General features: G+C 44.9%; 1 protein-coding gene across 2 annotated transcripts in view; it reads left to right on the forward strand.

Moving 5' to 3' along the window:
• sema4d (sema domain, immunoglobulin domain (Ig), transmembrane domain (TM) and short cytoplasmic domain, (semaphorin) 4D) overlaps positions 1-27,701 on the forward strand; it is a 30,268-nt gene continuing 2,567 nt past the window's right edge. The window contains exons 1-17 of one of the 2 annotated variants that reach the window (XM_028417702.1): positions 1-136; positions 7,607-7,722; positions 12,846-12,904; positions 21,580-21,713; positions 22,582-22,727; positions 22,807-22,866; positions 22,942-23,037; positions 23,140-23,233; positions 23,354-23,470; positions 24,163-24,314; positions 24,429-24,604; positions 24,684-24,840; positions 24,927-25,149; positions 25,230-25,342; positions 25,461-25,633; positions 25,835-25,881; positions 25,989-26,360. In XM_028417702.1, the coding sequence (XP_028273503.1) occupies positions 21,617-21,713; positions 22,582-22,727; positions 22,807-22,866; positions 22,942-23,037; positions 23,140-23,233; positions 23,354-23,470; positions 24,163-24,314; positions 24,429-24,604; positions 24,684-24,840; positions 24,927-25,149; positions 25,230-25,342; positions 25,461-25,633; positions 25,835-25,881; positions 25,989-26,360 (2,023 nt within the window). In that variant the 5' untranslated portion in view covers positions 1-136; positions 7,607-7,722; positions 12,846-12,904; positions 21,580-21,616. Of the gene's footprint in view, positions 137-7,606; positions 7,723-12,845; positions 12,905-21,579; positions 21,714-22,581; positions 22,728-22,806; positions 22,867-22,941; positions 23,038-23,139; positions 23,234-23,353; positions 23,471-24,162; positions 24,315-24,428; positions 24,605-24,683; positions 24,841-24,926; positions 25,150-25,229; positions 25,343-25,460; positions 25,634-25,834; positions 25,882-25,988; positions 27,438-27,701 lie in introns of those variants that run through there. The other variant, XM_028417701.1, reaches the window with a different exon arrangement.

Genomic DNA, 27,701 nt, shown 5'->3' on the forward strand with positions numbered 1-27,701 from the left:
GAGAGGTTTGAATCCAGTCTGTGGCTGCAGCCGCCGCCATGCTGAGCTGAGACAGCGACGAACCAAACTTTGTCACACTGCTGCTGCTGCTGCTGCAACAACAACACACGGGACAAAGACGGACACTTTCCCCGCGGTGAGTACGGCTCCTTTTTTCCGCGGAGTGAGGAGGTTTTTATCGGCTCCAGCCAGGTGAAAGTTCCGCTTTCTGTGGAGATATTTCGGCTCGTACTCATGCGCGCTGTCGCCGCGGTCTTCAGGCTCAGCTGCACTTGTTGCTCCAGAGGACGGTGCTCCGACAAAAGTAGAGGAAAACAGTTGTATTTCATTAATATAATACAAATACGTTTTTTTTACACCTATATTTGCTTCAACTTTTCTTTCCCGCTAAGTTTTAAAAACAGGAAAAATAAGATGTCTGCGCCCTCGGAGCCGTTTAGTCCTCCATCTTTTTAAAGATTAAACTTCCCTTGCACACACTTTCAAATGGCACCCAGAGGTCACTCGGAGGTCTCCACCCTTTGGCATGCATAGATCAAGGGGTGTTCTTTTAACTACAATAACAAAAGGGCCTTTTATTGACAGCGCTGGAGCCCATAGCTGCACTTTATATATGCAGAGGAGGAGCACGCAGGTGCCCTCAAGTGGAATAAATACCTGCAGCGCGCACCTTTACCTCCTCAGAAGTTGTCCGGCCTTCAAGGAATCTTGTGCCAGGACTAGACTAGAGAGGGGCAGTAGAGTGCACCTGGGGGGTGGGGGGGTCATAAACCTTTTACCTGCATGCATGTCTGGTCTTTCAGCTGCTGTGTGTGCAGGCTGCAGGGAGGAGTTCTGGAGCTGTGGCTCACTATTTGCCCTCTGGCCTGGCTAAATCTGAGGCCTTCATATTCTTGGCTCTTTGCAGTATAATTCAGTACAACATCATCATCATCATCATCATCATCATCATCCCAGACCTTCGCTTCACCTTCTTCAACCCTGGAGTGACGTGCAGACTTGTAGTTAATTTCAAGCGGTGGTAAAAAGTAAAAAAATATTCAGTTTAATCTGAGAAACATCAGAAATATTTTGAAAAGTGTGACGATCTGTTCAGATGGGACGATGTTGCTCTTTTGAGGTATGATGTTGGAGTCTTTGGTGCATTTTTTGGCAGTTTGAATCCTTCTCACTTGCCTCCTTAGCCCTGTTGAATTGCTCCCACATGCTCTTTACCTTTTCAGGCTCATAGAAAGTCCATGAATGAATGAATGAATGCTCCTCGCTTCAGGGTAAAGAAACGCCCCTCACATTATATATATACCAGCTTAGTTTACATTGCATAAGCACTGTGGAATTTTTGGAACATGCAGGCTGCGTAGTTTTCTCCTAAATACGGCTGTTGTGTTTTCCAAATCTGTTTTTCCACAGCTTCCTTAGTGAAATTAACCCAAAAAATGCACAGCGCAGCGACATCCCTCACACCCCCACCCGCGGCCCCAATAAGTAATTCTTCTGCCTCATCGGTCCCGATTCCACAGGTCCTTGGCTGGGTCACCCGGGTCTTGTCAATATGATGGGCTGGCTGGCACCGGGGGAAAGCCAGAATCATGTCAGCCAGACCCTAGGGGGGCTCGCAGAGCTGTAGCCTGGACAGGATATTACTGTGTGATCATTCACCAGCAGCAGACAAATCATTAAACCGCTGGCTGCGTGCCGCTGAGTGTTTCAGGCACTTCTGTCTGTCAGTCTGACTTTCCCTCAGGTTAAAGGGTGTAGTTGTGTTGTAAAGTTGTCATTGCCTCTTTCAGGTTTCAGCGTGTATGTCACAAAAAAGGCTAAATGTTAAAGATTAATAGTTTTTTCCGTGCAGGTTGAAGTATTTTTTCTGCTCTGTCCATACTCGCAGTTTAATTCGGCCTTACCTGCTGTTTATGTGTGGAAATCTTTGCACACATTAAACACTCCCAAATGATAATTAAACTATTTTTAACATGTCTGTATGTGAGTTGTTTGGATTCTGTCAGATCTCGCTGCATGCGGATTTTAATGAAATTACACAGAACTCCTTCGCTTGTTAAAACACACACAAACACGTGATCCTGTCCTTAGAAGTCCCCCTTGTTTTTCTTAATCAATAATGATTGAAAAATGGGTGGGAAATTGGAATTTAGTCAGGAACTGTGTAGCTGAAAGAGAGCTTTGTTTCAAACTTAAACTTTGTGCAGAAATGAAATGGCATTTGTTTCGGATGCCAAGGGTTATTTACTTGGATGCCGTGTTTGGGCTTCAGACCCAGTTCTGGCTGTTTGTCAAATTTCTCTTTTGTTGGAGCATTAAAACGGGCTCTTAGTGGTGCATTGTTGTGTATTGGGGCGCTTGCATTAATGTTCCATGTGCAATTATTTAACTACCTAAAAGGCACACGCTTACAATGACTGACTGTTGTGACGTGCACAGGCTTTATAAGTTATTTTGTCTCTTGGTCGTCAGCCTGATTCTGGTGGGATAAACCTGCAGATGGCAGCTTTTGAGCTGCCAAGCACGTGTCGGACCCTTTTCGGCTGATTGGCTATTAATCTTAGCGAATCAATACAAGAGAAGAGGACTGGAAGTGACAAAGTCAATAGGACGTACTCTCATCTGAGAAGGGCTGTGTTCGAAATCACTCCCTAATCACTACATATGGCCCTATATAGTGCCTTCGCCATTTTGTAGTGCTGTCCGAAATCTTATTAGTGAGAAATTATAGACCCCATATAGGGCCCTCAATGTATCCCACAATGCATCATGAAAAGTAGTGTCCATCCGATGGTCACTACTTTTAGCAATATGTACCATCATGCATTGCGCAGACCAGCGAAAAGAACGGGAACAGAAGTTACGTCACCTGTCTTATAAATATAATGATGGTTTAAAGAATGTAGCACGACCGGTTGTGTTTGCTTTATTAATGTTTTGCCATAAAACGTTTGTTGGGCTATAACGGCACAAATTCTAACTGCTAACAACAGAGTTTGTTTAGCCGGCAGAGATCGGCTCGTTTAATTTGCGACAGCAATGGCGCCATTAACGGTGACATACAATGAGGGAGGTAGTTTCCGAAATGTCCGAAAGTGCTTTCACAATGAGTTCACTATATGGTGCCCTACATTGAACTCCCCATATGGGGAGTAGGGAGTGAGTGAGTGAGTGATTTCGAACACAGCCCATAAGAACCTTAAGGCGATGTAATTTCTCGCTTTGAATAAGGAATACAGACTACTGCCCCCTGCTGGTTTGGAGAGTTATTGGCTTTTGATGGTGGAAAACATACATACATGCTAGTTAGCTGATCTCACAGCTGGCTTCCATCCCCCCCCTCAAGCACTTTGATGTTGGTGTGTTGTGTCTACTCTGGGCCTTTACAAGGTGACACGCACGACCTTTATTGTTCCCTCCTGCTCATTAGAAATCACTTTTTCTTCCTTGTGTAGAAGCCTTTAATCATAATCCTGTTTCATTGAATCAAAATTATGCATGCCGGAGGAGGAAGCATTCGCCGCACACAACAGCAGAAATCACCTTTCAAGTGTCACACTTTTAGGAAATAAGGTGGGCGAGTTTGATGTATGACTCGCAGCGCCCTCTTTGTTTTGGTCCTGCAGGAGTTAAAGGGTTAGAGGTCAGCGGGGGCCTGTGCTGCTCTGATGATGAGGTGTGCTGTGCTGCTTCTATGGAACGGCCATCTGGGACAAACAGACCTCCTCTGCCACACCCTGTACCCCCCCCCCGCACCCTCAGGCTGGAATAATTTCCTTTAGCATCTGGCTCCACATCAGCGGCAGCACTTGATGTGTGCATTGCTGGCCACGCATAATACAATGCTGCATTCCAGAAGTGTCTCAGCAAAAATGTCTCATGGATTGAATGGTGATGTTTTTGAATCATTATGTACAAAGACAAACGTGTTGGGTGACAAAGACAAGGACTTTATCCACACCCTGCACGGCTCAGCTGCTGTCGGTGTTTTCTTTGACTAAAAAGTTTTCAGTACAGATTAACAAAAAACTGAAGATTCCCAAGATGTGGCCCCCACATGATATTGCTGAGAGTGCAGGAAGCGTGCTGATCCGTCGCTGCAGCGCTATTGACAGTTTTGAAAAGGTTCCCAGAGTTGTGGCACTGAGAGCAGGGAGCTGGAAGGGAATGGGAGTGGAGAGGGGAGAGCGAGCGGGCCTACATACAGTACATTCTGTTGCTGTTGAGGATATCACCGTCTGTCCGTTTGTTCTGTCCTTCATCTGTAATCAAGCCGTTTTGTGTGGCAGGTTTGCATAGGAAAGCAGTTTTTTTTGTTGTGTTTGCATACAGAGAGAGATATCTCAACATGGAGCCTCAGGGCCCAAACTGCCTTTACAGTTAACCTGTGTGTTGTTTACATCAACCCGAGGCAGCAACTGAACCCACAAAGTGCAGAGAAAAAGTGTCCCCACAACAATAGACACACACACACACACACACACTACTCTACCCTCAGTCCCTTCCCCCCTCTCATCTCACCCGCCACCCCAAATTCCCCCTCCCCCTCCTTAGCAATTGTGTGCATTGACACTTTCCAGAGGCGCGATCTCTGCGCTGTCGCTGTCCACTGGCGAGCAGCAGCAGACTGCTGTGACAGGAGGAAGAGGCAATCCTGGCTGTTTTTGTTACCCACTCAGATGGAGACAGACTGCCACTGGCATGCGCTGAAGTGAAATTGGTCTTGAATGCAAGCACTTTCTCTCCACCCTTTGCAGCATCTTTTTTTTTTTTTTGCAGTGTTTATCGTGCTAGATAAGGAAGGAGGGAGACAGAGGGAGGGAGGGAGAGAGGCAGGCAGTTGACCGGGAGAGGGAGGAGGTTTTATTATATTCTATTTTATTCACTTGTCATGCAAACCGTTGCTGACTCCTCCAGTAATGACAGTGTGACTGAGCCAGGTTAGAAGAGCCTCTCATGCTGCGTTCTTCCCTCTCAACCTGCTGGAGCTGCTTCACTCAGATTATGGTAAGATTCACGTCGCACCACACGGCTTGTGGTGACACTGACGAGCGTGTCGACTGCTGTCATCTATCAAATCTTTTTTTTTTTGTCTTCTGCAGCACCACTTAACGCTTTACTCTGTGCAGTCGGTGTGGAGTCTCCAGCTTGGTGCTATGCTATTTTTACCCAAATCTCATCTGAGGGGTAAATAATTCAGCGCTGTGGTGGATGGCAGGTTCGTGTGGTGCAGTGAGCGGGTCTGTTTCTTCAGGAGTTACCCCTATGATGTGTTGTGGCTGAGAGAAAAAGGCAGTACAGTGACTTGTTTTGCAGTGTAGAAAGATTTTGTCTTGTGCCTGGCAGGCTCCCTGCAGAGTGGCAGCTTGGACATTTCATAATTTCCTGGACTGTGCCACAAGTTGGTGGCGTTGGCTTAATGCTTGACATAAAACTCACAGAAGACCTACTAACACCTGGCTTTTGCCTTCAGAGGAAAGGGGACAGTCTGCATTCTCTTTAATGTCAAATGACTCCAGAGTCGATGCAGTAGTCGCTGGCAGTAACACCAGGTGAACGTGTTATTTTTAGCTCCTTTTCGGATGCACCTTGGTATGTAGCTTAAGCTCCTTTTTGTCTTAGCACATTCCAACTGTCTGGGTTTGAACTGTGGCATGTATGAGACGTTTAAAAAAACCTATCTGCTTGCAGTGGTAAACACCATTAACAGGTTTAACCTTGTGGAAAAAGTGAGGGCTGGCTGCAAGTAGTCTGGATTTTGCTCTGATTTTCAGGTTCCATCACTTTACTTCAAAGAGCCTCGTTTTTGTGGCTTTTTACAAGTTTCTATCTCTGCTGTGCACATGTGGGAACACCTGTATGTTTGTTTTTCAAGTGTGTCACAGATTTCTTGCAGCACAGTGTTTTTTTTCTATCTTATGCACGGGATCAAGCTGGCATCCTGGTGCAGCGTCATTGTTTGTGTGAGGAACAGGAGGAGGGAGAGGCAGGCTAATTTCAGGTTTTGAGAAAGAAACTCCATGCTTTGCAGCTTTTATTTGAAGCTGTCATACTTGGGTGGCTGCCCCCATGATGCAGATGAAAAAAAACACATTTGGACAGTGTAGTGTGTCACTAAAAGCTGACATAATTTAAGTAATATGTTGGCATATGTTGGTACTTGTATCCAGAGCGGCTGCGTGACCAGAGGAAATTGAGTTTAATTGATTACTGGAGATTTCTCGGGGGTGTATACAGCTAATGCTTGCTTCAGCCCTGAAGACTGATGCATGGACAAAGGTTGAGTGAACTGCTATTAGACCTGGAGACACATTCACATTCAGGGTGGATGGGCTGTAGAGGTGAAAGGCAGACCGTCTGCTGCAGGCTGGCTCCAGGGTTAGTGGCTGATCGGATTTGGGTGGGGTCGAGATCTTACCTTCTCTTGTCTGTTTCTTCGTGACTGTTGTGTATTGTGAATTGTTTTATCTGCTGACAGGGATGAAACCCCATTCTGGCAGGTCAAATCGGTAGCGTGTTAACACATCACAGGGTATAATCTATGGATCTAATGTGCATCTATCATAAGGCACATAAGCTTAGGAGCTAATGCCAGGTTGGCTCATCAGCCAGCAGGACACACAGGATGTGTCTCGCCTTATCGCCTTATTAAAATTTCAAAATCAGATGCTGGCAGTGAAGTTACTCTGCTGATTTATGTGCATTTCTAAATATGCACAATTAGAGGTGTGTCATTATAGATTTCTCCAACATATGGTGCTTGTTATGACCTTTTTTTTTTTATTAGTGATAATTGATGATCATTCATCCTTTAGTGCTGGGTGTTAATCAGCTCCACGGATCGTTGCAGTGTGTGACGGGACTGCTTACTACCCGGTGGAATCCTAGATGCTCTCTATTTATGCTAGCTAGCTGGCTACTTGGCTGCCTGGGTAACCATGGTAACAGTATCCCTAGATAGAAAGCATGAGGGGACCAGGCCTTGCTAGGCTAATTGTGAGCAAGTGAAGCATGTCAGCAAAGTTAGACAGCGTCCTCCCGAATAATGGTCACTTCAGTGGAGATTTTTTTTTCTCTCTCCCTGCAACACAAAGTAGAGATTGTGCAGTCAGAACTTTATAAATCAGTTTATAATAATCCTTCTTTTCAGGTTAACATAATTTATACATGTTGGGAAAAATAATCGGCTTTCAGTTTGAAAATGAAAATGTGTGTCTTGCACAATAATAAGCTGACATCGACTTTGAGCTGTTGCTCAAATAAAGCCAGCACTTGCGTATCATTTGGTTGTAACATGTGTTTCTTATTATTATTCTTTTGTTATTTTACAAGGTGTTCTTCCACTGCAGGAACTCTGGACATGTGAGGGGGCACAGACATTTACAGAAACCGCCTCCTAATTGGCTTCTTTAGTGCTGTTTTCCCACCATCTTGCATCTGCTTGATTGCTGTTTAAGTTAAAACCAAGTAGCATCTTACCTCCTCCTCCTGGGAGTGGTTAAAATATGCAAAAAGATAATGTGAAAAAGAATTGTTATGGGAAATCACGCTTGTTGTAGGTAAAAAAAAAAATGATGATGTTCTTTTTTTCCCCCCTGTCTTGCAGACCTGTGCTGTGACACTAGCCCTGGGCCTCATCCTCGACCATTTCCAGCTGTGTGAAGAAAAGTGAGAAGAAGATTTAATGAATCAGTTTTCGCTAGCCGACGCCATGACGGACAAGTAAGAAGCAGTTTATCCTTCACAAAGAGCGTGTGTTAAGATCTGACTGTACTCCTTTTGTTTGAGTGTATGAAGTAAGAAAACGATGCCGTCTCTTGTTGTCGCACTTCTCTCCCTCTGCTCCTGGAAGTGTTTATGTGAGGAGAAACATGGGGTTCAGATAGCACAGAGAGAAGTGTGTTGCTGTGGGGGGGGGTTGGTATAAAGACCGTCTGTTTTGCCCCTGAAGACGTATGACATTAGCATCAGGGCTGATTAGCATTCTCGTTCACTGTGCTGGTATGTTGCTGCTGTTTATTTCCCTGACAAAACATTTAAAGGGTTTTCGGGTCTTTGCCATACTACCTCTTCTACCCCCCCCTTCATTTTGCACCAGTTCTCTATCTGTGCACCCATCTCCTTTTCTCTTTTTGTCTCTTTTGTCAACTTTGGCTTTGTCTCTCTCTGTGTCCAGTGCTTGTTAGACGGAGCAAGCAAAATAATCTGCTGTTATAATCGGCGGAATAAGTGGCACAGGCCAGTCAGCTGAAAGGAGAGGCACACGTGAGGCCGGCACTATTGTATAGCTACAGTTTAGAAAAAAAAAAAAAAAAAGTTTAGCCTGTAACAATACCAAAGAAAATGTTCTGCACACGGAGTGAGTAGCACTGGCAGATGCAATCAGTGTTCGTATGCACTTAGTCGAGCATCTCTCCACTTATTGCTAATGCACCTGTTCACCCTTTTGAGGGGAAGAAGGAAGCACTCCTCTCTATGAATCTGACTTGAGGGCGCCTCTCCTGGCACACTGTCATGTCAGCGTAAAATATTGTGCATCTAACGTGTTTCGCAGAGCTGGATAATGCTATATTTGCCCAGAGGGGAATTTCTCTTGCAAATTAGAAGGTTGTACCACTTAAACCGTTCCCTTACGGATGCATTGCAATTTTTGCATGCAGGGCTTTTAAGTGTGTTTGGATGCAACACAAAGAAGGGAAAGATGATCTTAGAAACTGTAGTTCAGAAGAGCAAGATTTTTTTTTATTAAGCCTCTGTTGGACCAAATCAAGTGAAGCTTTCTAAGTAAGTGATGATGTTGTTGACAAGCTTCCCTGCTGGATGAAAGGTATCCAAGCAACCAGAAAGTGGTGGTGGTTGTGGGACAGGGGGAGGGTGGTAGTTTATTGTGGACAGCTAGTCCATGTTGTCGGATGATTGTTTGACTGGGAAGAATGATAAATGTTATGCTAAAAAGGAAGTGAGGAAAGAAATTGGAAGACGTGCCCCCCAACAGTGACAGCGAACAAAGCCACCCTCAACATGGTACTACTTAAGATTCATACAAAGCCGGACGAAGACAGCTACTTATTTTCTCTCCAACACACACAAATGCCCTCTACTATTCTCTATCTCTCTCCCTCTCTCTCTAGTTTGCTGATAAGCAAACATTTACATATGGAGGGATATCAGCGGGCATCTCGCACATCTCAAAACAAGTGGAACAGAAGAGTTTTGCATCCGTTTGCTACACAACTGCTGCTCTTTAACTGTCTGCAGCAAGAGAAAATGTTTCAGTTGCAGGATTTTAGGTTGACCCTGTTATTGTATTACACTCTGGGACGAGGAAAGTTTCTAAAGCCAGATTTGCTCTGTAGTAGTACTTGTGGTTGGGGATTCTAAGTTCAAGGCTGCATAATCCCCCTCAACACATCGCTTTGTGCATGTGTGCATGTCCGTGTGCTAAAGACCTCCAGAACACCCTCTGTGCAGGGTTTGGAAGAACAGGAATTTCACCCCTGTGTTACATCATAAAGGAATACCCCCAGTGCTTAAGAAAAGTGTAGCTCACAGAGCAAAAAAAAAATATACAGTGAGAGGAAAAAAATACGTTTAAATTCCTCCTTCGGCTCTCTGTTCTTTAGGGGGGAAAAAAACGTAAAAACAAGATGGAAGAATGCATTGTTCCTCACGCCCTCAGACCATACTATCATGTTTCCTGCTCCTTTCTGTTTTTCCATAAGGAGAATCCTCCTCCTCCTCCTTCTTCTCCTCCTCCTCCTTCTCTTTTGTCCTCTCTCTCTTTAATCAATGTATGAATTTGCACGCTCCTTCATAGCAAAGTTTGATTTTGCTTCCCTCCCCCACCTGTGGTGGTGTTGGCTGACAGACTTGTCACAGGCCTTTATAGATAGACAGTAAAGGGGGGGGGGGTGTTTGTGGGTCTTTTACCGGAATGACCTCACTGTCATAAAGATGTGTGGCCTTCCCCAGCCTGCTGTGTGTGTTGCCTTTCTGTATCAGTCATGGTCCCATGTGTGAGTTCATATCACTCTCAGGAGGGTACAGGCTGATTAAATGTTACTTACGATGAAACCCTATTAAATGATCGGTCTGAACGTTGAACTCTTGAGTGTTTGAATCTATGGCTACGTTCAGACTGCTGGCTGAAGTGACCCAAATCCTTTTTTTTTTGCACGAATGTGACCTGTACGTGATATTGTCATGACAGTCTGAACAGCTCAATTCCGATTTTTTGCAATGCGACCTTAGTCTGAACGGCTATGCGTCATATGTCCGACTTTTGCGTCAGCGAAAGGCGACAGACGTCACAATTCTGCGACATAGGAGTGGACAGTCACATCACTATCCCACCACTCCGCACCCACACACATCTCTGTACAGACGTTGCTGCAGCTACGGCTCTCTTCCTTCTCAGCGTTCTTCTTAATATTATTTGGTTGTAATTATGTTGGCTAGGATCGGACATTAACGTAAACAAAGCCACACAAGCACACATTGTGTGACGTCGCGTCCTCTTCTGCGCATGCGGATCACTTCAGGGCCGTGGTAGCAATCGCATATTATTTTGTAAACACCAAAAAAATCGGATTTCACCAAAAAATCTGAATTGAGCATTAAGACCTGCAGTCCGAACGTAGCCTATGATGGAGGGTTTCCCCCTCCAAGGTTCATCCCGTCTGTTTTTCTTGTCAGTTGTTACGGTGTGTTCAATGACAAGGTGGAGAAGTAAAACGTGCCTTTGGTTGTCATTACAAGTTCAACTGGAGAGTTATTATACATAATTTAAGGGGGAAGCTGAGTGAGTGGGTAGTTGCTGAGTCAAGTGCACCAGTGAAAAGATGTGGAGCTGTGATGGTCATAAGATCATGCTGGGAACTTTTATCAGCTTGGGGACAATCAGGTGTCACAGTGGAGTGAGCTGAATAGCCCCATCCTGTCAGAATGTTGACCGTACGCTGAGTTTCTGAAGTAGGACCATTAATACGTTTGTTCTCCCTAGAGGAGTCCTCAATAGGCCAGCTTTGCCTGGTCCTCATTCAAGTCCACTCATCAATTTAAACACCCCAGACCCGTGACATCTCCATTTCCTCTCCGTCCCTTCTCCAGACCGCTGTGTCACCAAGGGCGTGGTTCGGGGGGGGGGGGGGGGGGGGGGGGGGGGGGGGGGGCGACTGCTTGGGCTCGACACCCACTCGGGACAGGCTGAATTGAGACACAGGAAGGCGTGGTGTCACTGGTGTCACTGGGTTTTGTGGGTGCATAGTAAAAACTTTGTGTCAGCTGTCATGGGGTTTTGTGGGAGCAGAGGGACGCCAAGTCAAAGTGCTTCCTGAAGATGTCATGGGGGATGTGCTCTTTGGCCTACGACTCATCAATCTTAGGCAACTGTCATCTACTCCCAGTGGTCCATGGGCGCCATCAGAGGAGGACGACGAGAGGCAGGGACGCACTTTTCTGGTTGTTTGAAGACTCGGAAACGATCTATACACCATGCTGCAACAAGCTCATATCAGGATGCTGCGGTCACTGCTTTACTGACAGTTGATGTTCATGCACATCCAGAGCAGGTTTAGTCCCATCTTTGCAGCCTGCTGTGTATCATCACTGCTTACCATAATCTGATTATTCTTTTATACAGCAGAACAGGGGGGGGGGGGTCTGCATTACTGTAGCTTAACACATCAAGCCAATGCTAATGAATCTGCGTATTTGGGTGACCTCAATTCAGTTGCCTGGAAGATTTACCTCCTTGTTCTGGGGCAGCATCCATTCTGACAGCTTTATCCTAAAGTTTTGCTGATCTTTTTTTTCTTTTGTTACGTATTTGTGTATTTTTTGGGGGGGGGTGGAAGCACTGATTCCCTGATGATAGTGCAGTCAAGGCAAAGTAAATATGTAAGCCCTTGTTTTCCACTCAAACAGAGTGGGATTGTGGAGGACTGTGGGAATAAAGCTGGTGTACTTGGTGCAGGGAGAATGTATTCAGGCTGGTTGTGAGGGTTTTCATTTTGCTCAGGGAAGCAGTGTAAGGGAACAGTGTAGTGAATGGAGGCCCAACCATCTGTCACAATGACAATGAGATTTCTACGTTCCCTCTTTGGACTCGTGAACTTATTTTCAGGCATTAAAACTGGAGGAAAAAAGTTTTTCCCCCCCAGTTGACTGCAGATTATTCATCCAAGTCTTTGCTCTGCTCTAGTTTCCTTAGTGATGCTCAGTGCTGACGAAGCCTTTTTCTTGCTCTGCTTCAGGTTTTTTCTGATGTCCTCCTATCTGACACACACTCTTGGAATGAAGCTTTGGTTATTTGCATAAACGGTTGCATAAGTTCTGCATAAGTGAAGACATTTTCTGTAAAGGATACTAACAGCTTTGAAGCACTGATGTGTTATCATCACACATCTGGGTTCTCACAGCAGCAGCTTTATGCAGTCTAAAGGTGAATTATGGTGTTTAGTCAGAATAAGGAAGTGGAAGAGGAAATGAAAATGTGTCCCAGAGCTGAAGTTCCCATCATAGTATTCCCACAAGACGGGGCTCTTCACTGCACACCAGTGAACACCATTTGTTTGTCCTTGATTATAAAAAGTTAACACAGTATCACGATGTGCATCATATGATATCACCGGCTTAGTGGTGAAGATATTTAAGTCGCTGTGTAATTGTTTTGTCCTTCTCAGAGTCCTCGTCTACCATCCGTGTGTGTACATCCTTTTTGATGTTTAATGTGCAACATGTTGTTTTTTATTAAATCATCATTCATGTCTCTCTCTCTCTCACACACACACCCACAGCATTAAGTGTCTTGTCTGATCTTTCTGTCTTCTTCCCCCCTTCCCTAGCTTGAGGATTTTATAATTCTCTCCAGAGGAAGAGCGTCGCATCTTTTAAGGAGCTACAGGTCAGAAACTTTACTCCTCTCCTTACGCCCTCACCCCTCCCTCGCTCTCCCTGTTTGCTGTGCAGACCAATACCGAGCCGCTCACAGGCCTGCATGCTTCAACATGATAGCCGCATGCTTCTTCAGCCTTCTTCTTACAACCACCTTGGGGCTTGTTTTTGTTCACTCCTGCATGACCACACCTGGGCAACTCTGATTTGATTCTTCTTGGCTTATAAAAGGGACAAACCCAAAAAGTTTGTACTTTTCTTAATGATGCTTCCTTTTTTCCCCTTAAATCCTTGTTTTTGATTTGATTTTCCTTTTCTGTTTAAGTTGCGATCCTCTTTGTTTTGTGTTTGCTTGGAAGCGAGCTGGTGGTGTGTGTTGTTGCTAAAACCTTCCTCCAGACAGTCAATGGCTGTCCAGTCATAGCTTAGCAACTGTAGCTAGGCACAAAAGCTCTGTCAAGCTCTGAATTTCTCCAAAGTGGTCAAAAGTCAAAGTGGTGTATGCATGCAGCTGTAGTTAAAGTAGGTTAGAAGTGTGGCATCCTTATCACAGTTCTGAAACTAGAACTGTGAAAGAAATAGAAGAAATAGTGGTTTGCTCGTCACGAAGTTCACACGAAGAGTGTCACATTCACCATATGAGAGTGCCTGTATCAGCAGTGGTTACATTAAGATCTCTTTTTTGATTTTTAAACTCGGTTAGCTAAGGCTTGGAGAGCCAGAAGCCTGTCCCTCAAATGCCCATAATTGTGTTTAATTTGAAGTCCTTGTAACAGCATTCACCCATCAATACAATGGTCACAAAAAACAGAACTCATCAACCAGAACCAGGCTGTAAACGTGTTCATTTCTGCTGTGAAGCTGGACTTTTTAGCATTGAGAAACATAGGGATTGACTCACTTTTTGAGCCGCCCCTAGTGGCTGCAGGGGAAACTGCAGTTCGTAACAATATTGTTAAATGATCTGTGAACTGAACCCCCACACATAATCTCTAAATAGTTAACCATTTATATATATATTATATTATATATAATAGGGGCAGGTTTATGTGAGGACTTGCTGCTTGCCTCATTCAAAAATATTTGCAGAATTGCTAATAACACCTTGGATTTTCCAGTTTTTATAGCTAAACCGACAACAGTCATTCTGCCTACTGTACTGCAGGCTGTTTTAGATGCCTTTTGTTTGGAGTGTTTGTCGCTCTGCCTACATCACATGCTCGGGTTCTCTGTTTGGTTGTGTGTCTGTAGACCAGAAAGGTTTTATTCTGCAGCTGTTGGCTTTAAGTTGTGGTTTAAAATATCTTTAAACAGCTGTTGGCCAGATTTCTGAAGCTAATGGCCAATTGTCCAGTCTGATTAATACAATATAAAACACAAACATAACTCCTCATGTTGATGTAATTGTAGAAAGAATGAATGAAAACCAACTTTCGTTTAATTCTGTGTGAACTCCAGCACTCTGTGTTTAACAAATTACCATGAATCTGGTGAAACTTATTGTAAACTGTGTGTGCTGCACGAGGAACAGAAGCAGAACGCTTGCACTAAATCTGCCCGTCAGATCACGAGAAATCAGTGCGATCAGTGTTTAAGAGTTTGAGACTTGGCTTTGTGTTGTTTATCCCCCCTCCCCTGGTGCTGCGAAGGAAACGGTGAAATTAGCGTTTTATGCGCCGGAATGCCAAGTTCAGGAGGACACACTGTTAGTGTTGTGGCAGCCCTGTGTATGTGTGATGGGGGGGGGGGCAGTTTTCACACCGCACTCCAAAGGAGGTTTTTGTCTCTGCCGGCCAAAATTACCACCGTGAAATCGGACCGCACTGAGGGAGAAAGCAGAGGAGAAAAGAGTTCTCTTTAAAGGCAGAAAGGGATGGAGAAAATATAGCAGGGTTTTAGTGATGTTTACAGCCCCTTCAAATGGGTCCTGACTGGTGGGAAAGCCTAGTAGCTGTAAATTTAAAGACCTTCTGCTTATTCTGTGTAGAAATCATACAGGCATTTCCTCCCTAATGTAAAACCCAGAGGTGCAGTCTTCTCTGAAGTCACCTGCTCCCACAAAACACTTCCACAAATGCAACTTCCATTCACCAACGCCGGACCGCAAGGCCTTCAGCTGAGAGCCACAAGGTCTTCAGCTGGGCTTTCCCAAAATAGTCCCACATTATACACCCCAAGGCCATCACAGTAGCCTCAAGGAAATTACATTAAGTGAAAGGTTTATAGCTTCGCTGTGAGCACTGGCTTCCATGTGACCCCAGTTTACATTATAAATACCAGTATTGACCTCATGAGAAGTGACACAAATTGATTGTTTCACCATGTTTGATGACGGCACTAGGTGATCCCTAAAAATAATAAAGTTGTCTTTCGTTGCCATTGCTGATTTCAGTAGTAAAAAGTTTTACCTCCTTTTAATTAAAAGAAGGAAGCCTGGTGATTATGTTTTCATGTTCAGACTACAGAAGGCACATTCAGTTCTCAGACACCACACCGTAATCCTTGTGCCTCTAGTTAGTCGACTTCACTGGCCTGCATGTTTATAGGGAAGTTTTTCAGATCTTCCAGGACCATGTGACTAAGAGAAAGGGCGTGTTGTTTTTAAAAAGCTTGCCACCGTCAGACTAAATATACCCTTTACTGGACCTGACCCCTCATTTGCCTTTGCTGTGGCCACTTTAGGTCGACATGCTAGCTCAGCAGGGGCCCTACAACTAGTAATTATATAGGAGGGTTTCCATTTTACATCCTCTGTGTAGTGTTGCCTTCACACAAGCTCTATTCCTTCCTCCTCATTGATGGTTTCATTTTTAATAAATGAAACTAGCAGTAGTTGTCAGTTAATCCTCAACGTGTCTGTTGAAAAGTTGAACTCTTCCTCTCATCTGTCATCTGGTGAGCTCGCCGTGGATAATGTCCGACGACTGCTGCATCATCTGTTTCAGTTTCTAGATGATTTTTTTTCCCCATATGGGTAACAGTCAGCTGTGCAGTGCAGTGGTGGCCGTGCAGCTGTTCGCTGGCTTTATCTTAACATAAAAGGAGGCTTTGCACATATGAACTGGAGGCTCGTGTCTATCCTCCGTGACTTCCAGATGGATCGGAGCGTTACTGCAGCTCACACTGGTGTCTGTGGATTTATCCTGGAAACTTGAGACAGCAGGAATTTTCCCTGTAAGTGAGGGGAACTAAATGATTTTTGTCGGTCTTAAGTGCGCTCACACTGGCAACATTTGGTTCACTATGAAGTATCTTAGTCATCACACGCCAGCACCCCTAGTGTTAAGTTTCTCCTTTAGGATCCCCAGTTAACAGAAGAGAGAGAGAGAGAATCCTGGGTTACCTCCACATACTGTATATAACCAATGTAAGAAGCTTCACCTCTTTGAGTCTCTGTGGGGCCACCATGTTGGCAGGGTCATAGTCCACCTGAAATCCAGATACAGGCAAAGAAGTGGAGCTGAGGCGGGTGAGCCTGTCACTCAAAGTGGTCACACCCATAATTATGTGTTATTGTAAGTCCTAATATAATTAAAACAAGTGAGACAGATGCATATACCACCAAGTAAACCTGCATCCTCGTCGGGTGTGCAGAACCACCTGACATGGCTCCTCAGTAGGTCTGGTTTCACAGAAAGCCACTTGTATTTATATTTTTGCTCTTTTGGTCAGTACCTAAACTTCCTGGCTATGTGTGGTGTGGTGCAACCTGCAGAAGCTGTCTATATATCGACTCGTCTCTTTTTTTGTCACCTCTGCGGTCACCATCTTGGGTACTTGTGGGAACGGTGAGCGCTGCCTCGTACAAGTAGGCTCCGTGAGAACAGTGATGTTCTTTAGGCCGCATTTTTAATTTTTTTAATTTGTTTTTTTTTGCTCTTCAGTCAGAAGCGTCAGCTGAAATGCCAGTTAGCTTTGCCAATACTTGTAGCCTGGCTGTCTGTACTCCTGGCTGTCAGAATGGGTTCATCAGCCTGCAGGCAAATGCAATCCAAAACTCTGATGCAGCTGGCAGTATTTTAAGATGGGCTCCTCATTCCTGTCAGGTATTATAAGAGGGATTTGATGCCCACAGTTGGTGTTATCGTGTAGGCGAGCCGGAGTCTCTGCCACATCTATGGCCAAACTCCATTAATCTGTAAATGACATCGCCGCAGACATCTGTCCCCGTCCGTGTGTCATCCTCTGTGGTCTCAGTATTTAGTTTCAAGTAAAGCATGATGGCGGCTCCAAACATGGAGGCTTCTGCGCCATGATGATGTAATGTTTAGTCTATAAAGTGTCACAATAATAGCTTCCGAGCATTTTTTTTTTTTAATCATAGGATGGCACTGAGATGCTCGAAAGCACGATAATCGGGAGCAGCCGCTGCTGTTATCACCATCCACACAGCTGGGCGGGTAGAGAGCAGGCGGCCCTGCTAATTAAGAAAATATGCTGTGTAGTTTTTGTTACACAGTCTCAGTGAATTTCTTTTTCACTATAAGTAGTAATTTTTTTTTTCACAAAATGAACTACTTATAGAGTTTTTCCCATTACATATTTTGTTTGTGTGTGTGGTTAGGCACAGTGTGGTTTTACAGCAACAGAGCAGAAAAAAAACACTTCTCACTTCTTGGCATGCTGCTGCAAAAAGAAGAAGAAGCAGCATCTCTGTGCATTGATGCCGAGTGGGTAAAGAAGTGAGCAGTTGGCAGTAACTGAATGTCCAACTTCCTCACATCACTCCTCTGCACTCTGCTCACAGGATTTGGAACCTCTCAACCTCCCAACTGAGCTCTCTGCATTGGATATGAAGTGTTGAAGTTGCCATGTGGTAACAGCATGTGATGAGCCGGGCTGCCCTTTCAGAGAAGGGGAATTAAAAGAAGCTTGTAGCATCAGATTTAGTTTGCTACAAAGATGGCTGCCTGTCGATGCCACAAATCTGTCTTTTCACTCCACCTCTTTGCCTGTATGTGGATTAAAGGTAGGGTAGGAGATTTCATCCTGATGCACTTTTTGTTAATTTAGTGTAACTTCTCTTTACAATCCGATAGCAACCAATTAGTTTGGCAGTTTCGCATTAAAACGAAGAATATGAATCATCTGTGGAAGCTATAAAATGCTAAAAACATCAGCCAATCCTCCGGGTGGACCCTGCGTGGAGTATTGGCTGGTTGTTACTCTCTTCCTGCTCTGCGCACACCAGAGAGGTACGTGCATGATGGCCGAAGTCACAGACCGCAGCTCGTCTTCAGGTAATGCGTGTCCATGTGATTGGAGGCGTGGCTTCGGGGTGAGCTCCGAGAGAAAGGGGCGTGTGTTTCCTTTCAAAATCTGGCTGACTCTCACTGAGTTTTCAAAATCTCCTACCCTACCTTTAACCGGGAGTGTAGGTGAATCCCAACCTGGTGCTGGTCAAAGCCGCCCAACACACCTCTTCAGTAACCTGTGGGTGACATCACAGACTGTTATCTACAGTCTGTGGTGACAGTGAAATGTTGACAGCCTTAAGCTATGAAGTTGTCGGGCTGCATTTTTATCTCTTTTGTTTGCAGCAGCAGAGGGCCGGAGATGTAGCACTATTTGTTCAAATCATGAGCTCTTTTGGCAATGATAACAGCATAGTTGAAATCCTGCGTTTGCCAGAGTGATTAATCAGAGCAGGAAGTTTTTCACCAGCAGCTTTTACAAGTGAGGAGTCATTCAAAAAAACAAGCAGAATGGAGTATTTTGCTGTGAGTAAGAAGTCCAAACAAACTTCTCCTGAAAGGATTCATGAGGAAAGATTGTAGCGTGCCAGTGTGGTAAGTCAGCAGTCAGTGTGGTCATGCTTAATTAGCAAAAAACAATAATCAGCTACAACCCTCCCACCCTGTGGTTAAATCAGGTTATTCAGTGATTTATTATGATGCCCAGCTCCAATCAAAAAGAAAGCTTTGGCTTGTGCCAAATTATTTGCGTTATATAAAGCCATAAAAGTGCTTCCTAGATGATTTATTTTCTTACTCTTTCAAATCCTCATGCACAGATAGGCCGAGCTACAGTCCTGTTTCGCCCCCACCCTCTCTCTCTCTCTCTCTGTGCAGCCTGCCAGTTTCTATACCCAGTTAGCAGCACAGTGCTGGGAACCCCAAGGCCCCAAGCAGGTGTCGGCCTCCCTGCCCAGCCAAAGGAGCTGAGAGGGGAACACAAAGGGCTCAAAGAGACCTGCCAGCATGGTAACCGTCTTAAATATCCCAGGCCAGTGTGGCCACTCCTCTAAATCTCTCAGCAGCAGCATCGGGTAGCTGCCAGTATGCTCTTTCTGCTACTGTAACACCGATCCTCAAAGGGGTTTAAGGCTTAAGCTTTGCTCTAAACGGGGTGCAGGCTGCACAGTTAGAGGGTTCAGACTTTTATTTATGGATTTTTGCTGATATATTGTTATCGTGTCTGTGCTCTTTCAGGCATGTGTCTCTTTTAACAGGGACAGTTTAAGTATTGTCCATGAAGGATGCTTCCAGGTCTCACAGGGGCTGTGTGATCTTTAAAAACACTGGCTCGGCTCTGGGTTCTCCTCATGGTTAAGCTGCCCTGGCATTTCGATTGGCAAGACTGGAAAGAGGGAGACGTGATGCCTTTCTCTCCGTTCGGTCTCTGTCCATTGTTGCCTACTCTGCAGTGATGATGTGTTGGAAGGGGAGGAGGGGGGAAGGCGGTTCAGTGAAGTGGAGTGCAGGCTACCCTCATCTTCAGTAAACAATAGGTCCTTGTGTATTTGACCTCCTCTTTAGCAGGGAGGTCCACGGCTAAGGCCTCATGCCAGGCTGGAATTTCATGTTTGCCAGATTTTGTTGGAAACCACTCACAAACAAACAATACAATTAGGAGGGTTACGGCCTCTGGGGCTGTTTGTTCTCATTTACAACCAAATCAATAATCAATTACCAGTCCCCTATTTTTTTTCTTTAGCTCATTGATTGTCTATACGTGCTGTGTCCTATCATATATCTTCCTCTCTGCTTGGTTACAGACCTATATGTGGGTGGAATGAGGTACAGTGGTGTTACTAGATGATTAGAAAGTCATTGGCAATGATTTATCAGTAAAATTAGCCAATATTTTGTATTTAAAAATATAAAATAAGAACAAATAACCCTATAAAGCAGGGAAATATTTTAGTTTTTCTCTAGTGTGTCTTTTTTTTTTAATTTTTTTTTTACCTCTAATGGCATTCTTGCCCATAATGTGGAGGTGTTGTGCAGGTGTTGTGCAGGTTCCTAATCTTTTGTTCTGAAAACCAGAAAAACCTGCTTACCACCGGATCCATTTGTTCATTCAAAAGCAGAAGTGCACGTAAACCACCTGATCGACCCAGCGCGCGCGGCTCCATCAGCGATCTCCTCCAATAACCTAAAAGCCAACTTCATCTGCGCTCAAAGAAAAGTTGTGCCTCTCCCCGCTTGCTCTCACATGATTGGATTAAGATTAACAATGTCGGATTTCTCTGCTAATGCCTTCTTCAGTGTTAATAATATTCATGGTGAAAGAGAAGGCAATCAGTCTTCTGTCCATATCACGCTAGCCTAAAGAGAATTTTGCGTGGCAGTTAAATTTGGCACAACACTTCCTGTATTAAAATCAGGATTGAGAACAGATTTAGAGATTTTATTTTAATATTTTACTTAAGCTTTAAAGCTTGTGTTTTTTTTCCCCTGCAGCTTTTCTGCTGACCTAAAACTGCAAACATGGTTAAAAAGACTCCTTTTATAATAGAAAAAAAAACACACACACACACACACACACACATTTAATGCTGAATGACAGAGATTTTATTGACAGCAGGTGAGTCTGCACAGGGAGTCTTTATCAGGCTCATCCTGACGCACATTGGCGTCAGGATGAGCCTGCTCTAGAAAATTGATAAATGGAGAAGGACGCCTGCATTGATAAGGGCTGATGGTTACCGGGAATGCCGTCAACGTGGCAGGGTCATTGTTGTCACCATCGCCTGAAGCGAAACAGATACAGCTATGCAGGAAGTGTTTGTAATGAAAGGGTTTTTTTCTGAGTCATACAAATGTTACAATAACATATTTGCCATTTATTAACAGATGCAGTCATTTGCATGTCTCGGTGTGTTTGTGTGTGTGTGTGTGTGTGTTTCGATGCAGTTTTTTGTCACTTGTTAGTTCAAGACCTCTTCCTGTGCTTGTGTCCGTCCCTCATGTGGAACTCTGCATCCATCTGTTTTCCTGCTTTCTTATTTAAGTCCTCCGAGTCATTTTAGGAGATGGTCCTTTAGTTATGCACTGTGAATAGAAGGCAGGATGGGGATTAGGGATTGCTTCTGTTGTGGCAAGAGGTTGCTTCCTTCCTGATGTGTTGGTAACATACAAAAAAAGATGTAATGTAGCACTAAAGGATCAAATCCTATTATATTTGTCATTACACTACATGACAAATATCTTGTATTGTTAAAGATTTTTTTTTTACTGCCCAAAATATCATTCTCAGTACCAATTGTATTTAAATGCATGTGACGTATTCTGCAAAAGAGGATGAATCACAGTGGGAGGGGAAGTAGATTTGATGTCTGTGCGTCTGTGGTCCTTCACGATAAGATCAGCCTGTGAGGATGTCCACATCACCGTGACTGCATCACATGCTCTGTCATTGTGTTGGTTGGTTTTGTCAGCGTGTGTGTTTCTATCCTCGCAGAGGAAACTTCACAGTTCCAAGGCCGTCGGAGTCAAACATGGGGTTTGGCGTGCTAGGAGTGTTTCTGGGGCTGCTCCTGGAGGTCTCCACCCACGGACCCCACGCTGTGCCGCGGACATCGTGGAGGCACCAAGGTAAGGATCAATGCAGCGATTGACAGATTTTTATCAATATTATGTCATTTTTTTTATATCGCAAAGAATTAAAAAAAAGTTACAAAGATGTTTCATAACAGTGTTTAAATGTTAATTTGATTTTTTTGTGCTTAATTCTGAGATTTTACACAGTATTCATTATTTAATATATATCCTTCATTATAATAATCTTCATGATGGCTTGTTAGTCTGAGCTGGAATTTACAAGCTTTCACTATCGTAAGAACAGGAAACACGAGACACTGATGTGAAGATCTCACAGTTTAGATCTTTATACTGTTTCAAAGCTGTCTTTCAACTCGGTGTCTCACGTTCACAATAGATTGCTCAACCCCACCTGTTGCCTAATTTTACCTCTAGACACGTCTCACCACAGACTCTGAAGCGTGAGTGCTTCTCTGTCAGGCGGAAGTTCTATTTGCATGCTGATGTTGACAGAAATAGCTGCAGTAACTCGGTCTGTGTGTGGGAACGCGGCTGTGTGCGCTCGCTGCAGTCCGTCAGTGAGGGTCTTAGCTTTCATCATTGTGGTGTTTATGACCAGGCACCTGCAACACGAACCCACTTGCACCTGGCACAACTAATATCATCCAAACACAAACTCCACACTTGGGTTGCAATCAATCACAACACAAAGTATAAGGAAAGAGAAATTGACTCAGCAGCAGAACACATTATCAGCTTCTAAATGTTTAGTAAAGACTCCAGAAGACACTGTGTAGCTGTGTTTTGGTCTCCACCCACTCCTAAAAGAGCAGCTTGAGCAGCTAAATGCTTGCTTAAAATATGAATTACTACTGCTTTTACTTATGTTCTGATCACTAAATTGGTGCGGCCCTCTGCTCAGATCTAGACCTGATGGAGTTTTCAGAGACTGGCATCTACAACTACTCCACGTTACTTCTGAGTGAGGAAAGGGACGGTCTGTACGTGGGGGCGAGGGAGGCCATCTTTGAGCTGAGCAAGAAGAACGTGTCGGTCAGAAACAACAAGGTATGTAAAATATTAAAAAAAGTAGTTGTGAGAATGAGAGGAAACATTTTGGCTTGACCTGTTGTACTTCTATTTGAAGGTAGAGTGGAGGGCAGACGACCCCATGACGACGTGCACACTGAAAGGAAAATCAAAGGAGGTTAGTTTAAAAAATGTTGTTTAAAATAATCGCTCCTAATATGGTTCGATAATAAATGATGTGTCTTTACACAAGGATTGTCTGAACTACATTCGAGTGCTTCAAATGGTGGACGATGAGCGGCTGTATGTCTGTGGCACTCACGCCTTTCAGCCTCAGTGCAATTACTTGGTAAGCTCCATCCCTCCTGAACCAGAGCAACGCAGATACATATGTCCAGATTCATCAATCAACTCCACGACCTTTAACTGAAACGTTATCTCCTCCTTTCAGAAACTTGATGACTTTTCATTCGACGATCAACCTGAAAGTGGCAGAGGGAAGTGCCCCTTTGACCCTTTGCAGAGCTTTACCACCGTCATGGTTGGTGAGTGGCGGCCAGTTATATCTCATTTCACAAAAAGTTCTCATGGTTGCTGGACAATGCCAAATAATCCTCAGGAACGCTGGATGGACAATGATGAGTTCTTTGTTGTTTGTCTCTCAGATGGAGCGCTGTACTCAGGAACAGCTGTTAACTTCTTAGGCAGTGAGCCGATTATTTCCAGATACTCTCCATCCCAGTCTTTTCTGCGGACAGAATACGCCACATCGTGGCTTAATGGTAAGTCGGAACACACAATAGTATAAATAATCTAGTTTGTATTCTGGATAAAGTTAATACACAAACACATCAGATACATTTTTTTATTAGGCCCCGTTCACACTGGAGGAAGTTAATCCAGCTAGAGTAGGATTTATCTGGATAGTTCAGACCTATTTTCAAACCTGGCTATCGCACACACGCATGTCCGCACTCAATCTGGCTTAATCCGGTTTGTTTGCGGTCCTCCAAACCGTTAGGTGGCGCCTCGTAATATACAGAGTTCGTTCAGGCCCTGGTAGGACTGCGTGTGCGCATGCGTTTTTTTTGTCCCATGTCTCTCGTTCCTTCAGTTTTGTTCTTTTTTTTTTTGGTTTAAAAAGCAGTTTATTCCTTTGTAGCCCTGTGGAAAATAAACTCAGGGCAAAGCTGTCGTAGTTCAGCAGTTGTTTACATACGGGTTTTGTACACGACCCGGACACTGTCACCGTGAGCCAGAAGTATCACATCGCTAACCGGATTTGCTAGCTGCATTTGCGATCATGACCTGAGCCACATTTGAGCCAATCCGGCTACATCCACCTCTGAGGATATCAGGATATATCCAGATACGGCTCGAATCCCACCGGATTGATTTCCCCAGTGTGAACGGGGTCTTAGTTTTCATGCTTGGAATCTTGGGCTTAAAAAAAAACACTCTGCTTCCCTCACAGAGCCCACTTTTGTTTTTGCCGACGTCATCAGAGAAGGGAAAAATGGAGCAGATGGTGAGGATGACAAAATCTACTACTTCTTCACTGAGGTGTCGGTGGAGTACGAGTTCTTTGGCAAGCTGCTCATCCCCAGGGTGGCGCGCGTCTGTAAGGTCAGTACACGTTGTGCGCCATCTGCACATGCAGGCACCATCGCTCTGTAGCCTCTGTCTTTTATCTCTTTCCATTTCTTTATGCTCTCCTCTCTGCGTGTCACTGTACCACAGGGTGACCTCGGGGGGCAGCGCACTCTCCAGAAGAAATGGACGTCCTTTCTGAAAGCCAAGCTGGTGTGCTCCATGCCTGAGCTCAACTTCGTTTTCAACGTCGTGCATGATGTCTTCATCCTGAAGGGCGCAGATTCCAGAGACACGGTCATCTATGGCGTCTTCACCTCTCAGTGGTCAGTCAGGAGAACAAAACCATCGAGGGGCAGGCACTTATATTCCCTTCACTTCCTCATGAATATCCTCGTCTTGCAGGGGCAACGTGGGATTGTCAGCTGTGTGTGCCTACGACATGACGGCAGTGGAAGAGGTCTTCTCCAAGGGCAAGTACATGCAGAAGGCCACAGTGGAGCAGTCCCACACAAAGTGGGTGCGGTTCACTGGTATCACTCCGTCTCCACGTCCGGGAGCTGTAAGTGGATTCAACCACCATATTGTGATAAAATATTTAACATCTCCTCTCTAACAAAGCATCTCCTCTTTTGTCTTCTGCACCAGTGTATAAACAACCTGATGCGGCAGCAGAACATCAGTAGCTCGCTCCACTTACCAGACAAAACCCTTCAGTTCGTGAAGGACCACCCCCTGCTGGAGGATCCCGTCCTGCCCATCGGAAACGGGCCCCACCTCATCACCAAAGACGTCAACTACACTCAGATTGTCGTTGAAAGGGTACGAGCCCTCAACGGGATGGTTTATGACGTCATCTTCACCGCAACAGGTAACAAGTCAAATATACCGTCCATATCAAGAGTCACATTCTAGGAATAGAAGGATAAACTAACATGTTCTTATCTTTAGATAAAGGAGTCCTGCACAAGTCTGTAGTGTTTGAAGGAGAAGCTCATATGGTGGAGGAAATCCAGCTCCTGAAGAACTCGGAGACCATCAAAAACCTGCTCCTTTCCTCAGAGGTCAGTGACATTAAAGAAGAATAACAAAAACACATTTACAGAACGGTTTGTGTCCATCAACAGCTACTTCTCCTTCTCATGTCAGACTGTAAGTTCTCTAAATCTTGTGCTTCCACAGACAAAATCTCTGTATGCTGGTACCGACTTGGGTGTGGTCCAGTCACCTACAGCTTTCTGTGGCAAATACTCAACCTGCTATGACTGCATCTTGGCACGAGACCCCTACTGCGCCTGGGACCCTCACACCGCCCTCTGCGTCAGAATCTTAAGCACTCCCAGCCAGCGACACAGGTAAATCACCATCAAGCTGGATTAGCAATCTCTGATCTTGTTTCTGCATGCCTCTGCTCCACTCGGGCATTAATCCTCTAGATAACAAAACTAAACTCACCATAGAGACATCTGCACCGATACTCTGTCCAGTCTGACCTGCTTTACTGTCACATGAGAGAAGTGTGTGTCAGACTCACGGACTCATGTTGGTTTTTTCAGGAGGCTAATCCAGAATCTGAACGGGGACGCAGACAGCTGTCCTTCAGGTAGGGCAGTCACATTTAGTTTTTAAACCACACTGTGTGACACACTCTGCATGACACAATACTTGAACCAACTAAATAAATTATTCTCTCTCTGGTTTTGTTTATAGCGTCACCTCGGTCTAAGAAGGAGTACCAGCACGTGACGGTAAAACCTGGGAGCTCTGCTGAGCTGCCATGCCTGGTGCCCTCTAACCTAGCCCAGGTGATGTGGAAGTCTAACGGCTCAGTCCTCACTGAGGCCTCTCGCTTCCACTTCATAGCCGAAAATGGACTCCTTATTTACAGCGTGGCTCCGGAGGATCAAGGTTTCTATGAGTGCTGGTCTGTGGAATGGGCCCCCGCTGCCAAAAAGAACTTCACTCGTCTCCTGGTGGGATACTTCCTGACTCTGGATCTTCCGCCCACACCGCCACACCAGGCGGACCATGTGACCACCACCCTCAACAGCCCAAAGACGCCTGGTGCTCATGCAGCTGAAGGTAATGGTAACACGGTCAGTGCCCCACTAACTTCGGAGCTTGCCCCTCCCACCTTGACATCCACAGTCCTCTTCACCTCCCCACCCCAAACTGACTCATCACTAACCCCGCCCCCAAGCAGCACAATCAAGTTTCAGTCAAAGCAGCTTCTTCCCTCAAGCTCCAAAGTCCCGCACCCAGACAGCCAGGAACCAGAGGCTGAGTATCTGCAGCACAACAACAGCATGGCCCTGCTCTTCCTCTTCCTCCTGTTCTTCCTCCTCTTCTTGGCTGCCATGGTGTACAACTGTTACATGCAGTATCTCCCAGCTCCCTGCCTGAGGCTGCGGGCCGCTCTGCTGGGCAGTCACAAGAGCACCCATCAGCCTGAGTATAGGGCCTGTGAAGCAGGTTTAATGGAGGCATCTGCCACCGATAAGATTAACATGACCGAGCAGCCGACTCAGAATGGCAGCAAGACCACTCAGAACCTGCGGGCGCTCAGAGACACCGGGTACGAGACTGAACCGGAGTGCGGCAACGGGTGCATACCATCTCAAAGCTTTGCAGGTGACAGCCCCTCCCAGGAGAAGCCTTTCGATGTGGACTGTGCATCGCAGCCCATCGAGTTCGCGGATGCGGATGAGCCGTACTGCTAGCCTCTGTTCTGGCTTTTCGAAGCCTAAATGGTGATATGCTCGGCTTTGGAGTCCCTGCTGTTTGATTTAGGCTGTATGATGATGAAGCTAAGACTCTTTTTAAGGAAGCGGCACCCTTTCAGCTTAGTCCAGCAACAGAAGCTATTTCTTAGATTCCAAATTGGAAACATTGTTTACCAAATTGGTAAGTTAGTGTGATGTTTTCCAAATTGGAGTTTCTGTACAGCCTGAAAAAAACAATCTCTTGAAGCTTTTGCCTTTTTTTTTTTGGAAGCAGACTGATGGATAGTAAACATGCTTCAATGTGATGGTGATTTCTCAGGGAAGATTTTGTAGCACAGCTCCCCTCTTGTGGGCCTTTAATTTCACCCAGTGCTGTGTTTGAGGGTCAGACAGAGAAAAAAAAAAAAAAAAAAAAAAGCAGACAATGTGCAGCATGCAGGAGAAATGTTGGAGTACATCAAACCACTCTTTTGTGTCTTTTTTCAAGTGTATTTTATTTTTTCCCGACCTGTGAAGTTACAGCTCTGTTAACCTTTGATAACAAAAGCAGTGTACAGTGTATGAGCCCTGGAAACAATCTGAAGTTTTTATTGTCATTTTGTTAAGTCTTCAGTTTTAGAACATTTTATTTAAGATAGGTCACATCTGTGGTAACATCACTTTTGTCTTTTTGTTTTATTTATTGCAGCATATTGTTTTT

This window comes from Parambassis ranga, chromosome 12 (assembly GCF_900634625.1).
Source record: "Parambassis ranga chromosome 12, fParRan2.1, whole genome shotgun sequence".
Classification (NCBI taxonomy): Eukaryota; Metazoa; Chordata; class Actinopteri; family Ambassidae; genus Parambassis; species Parambassis ranga.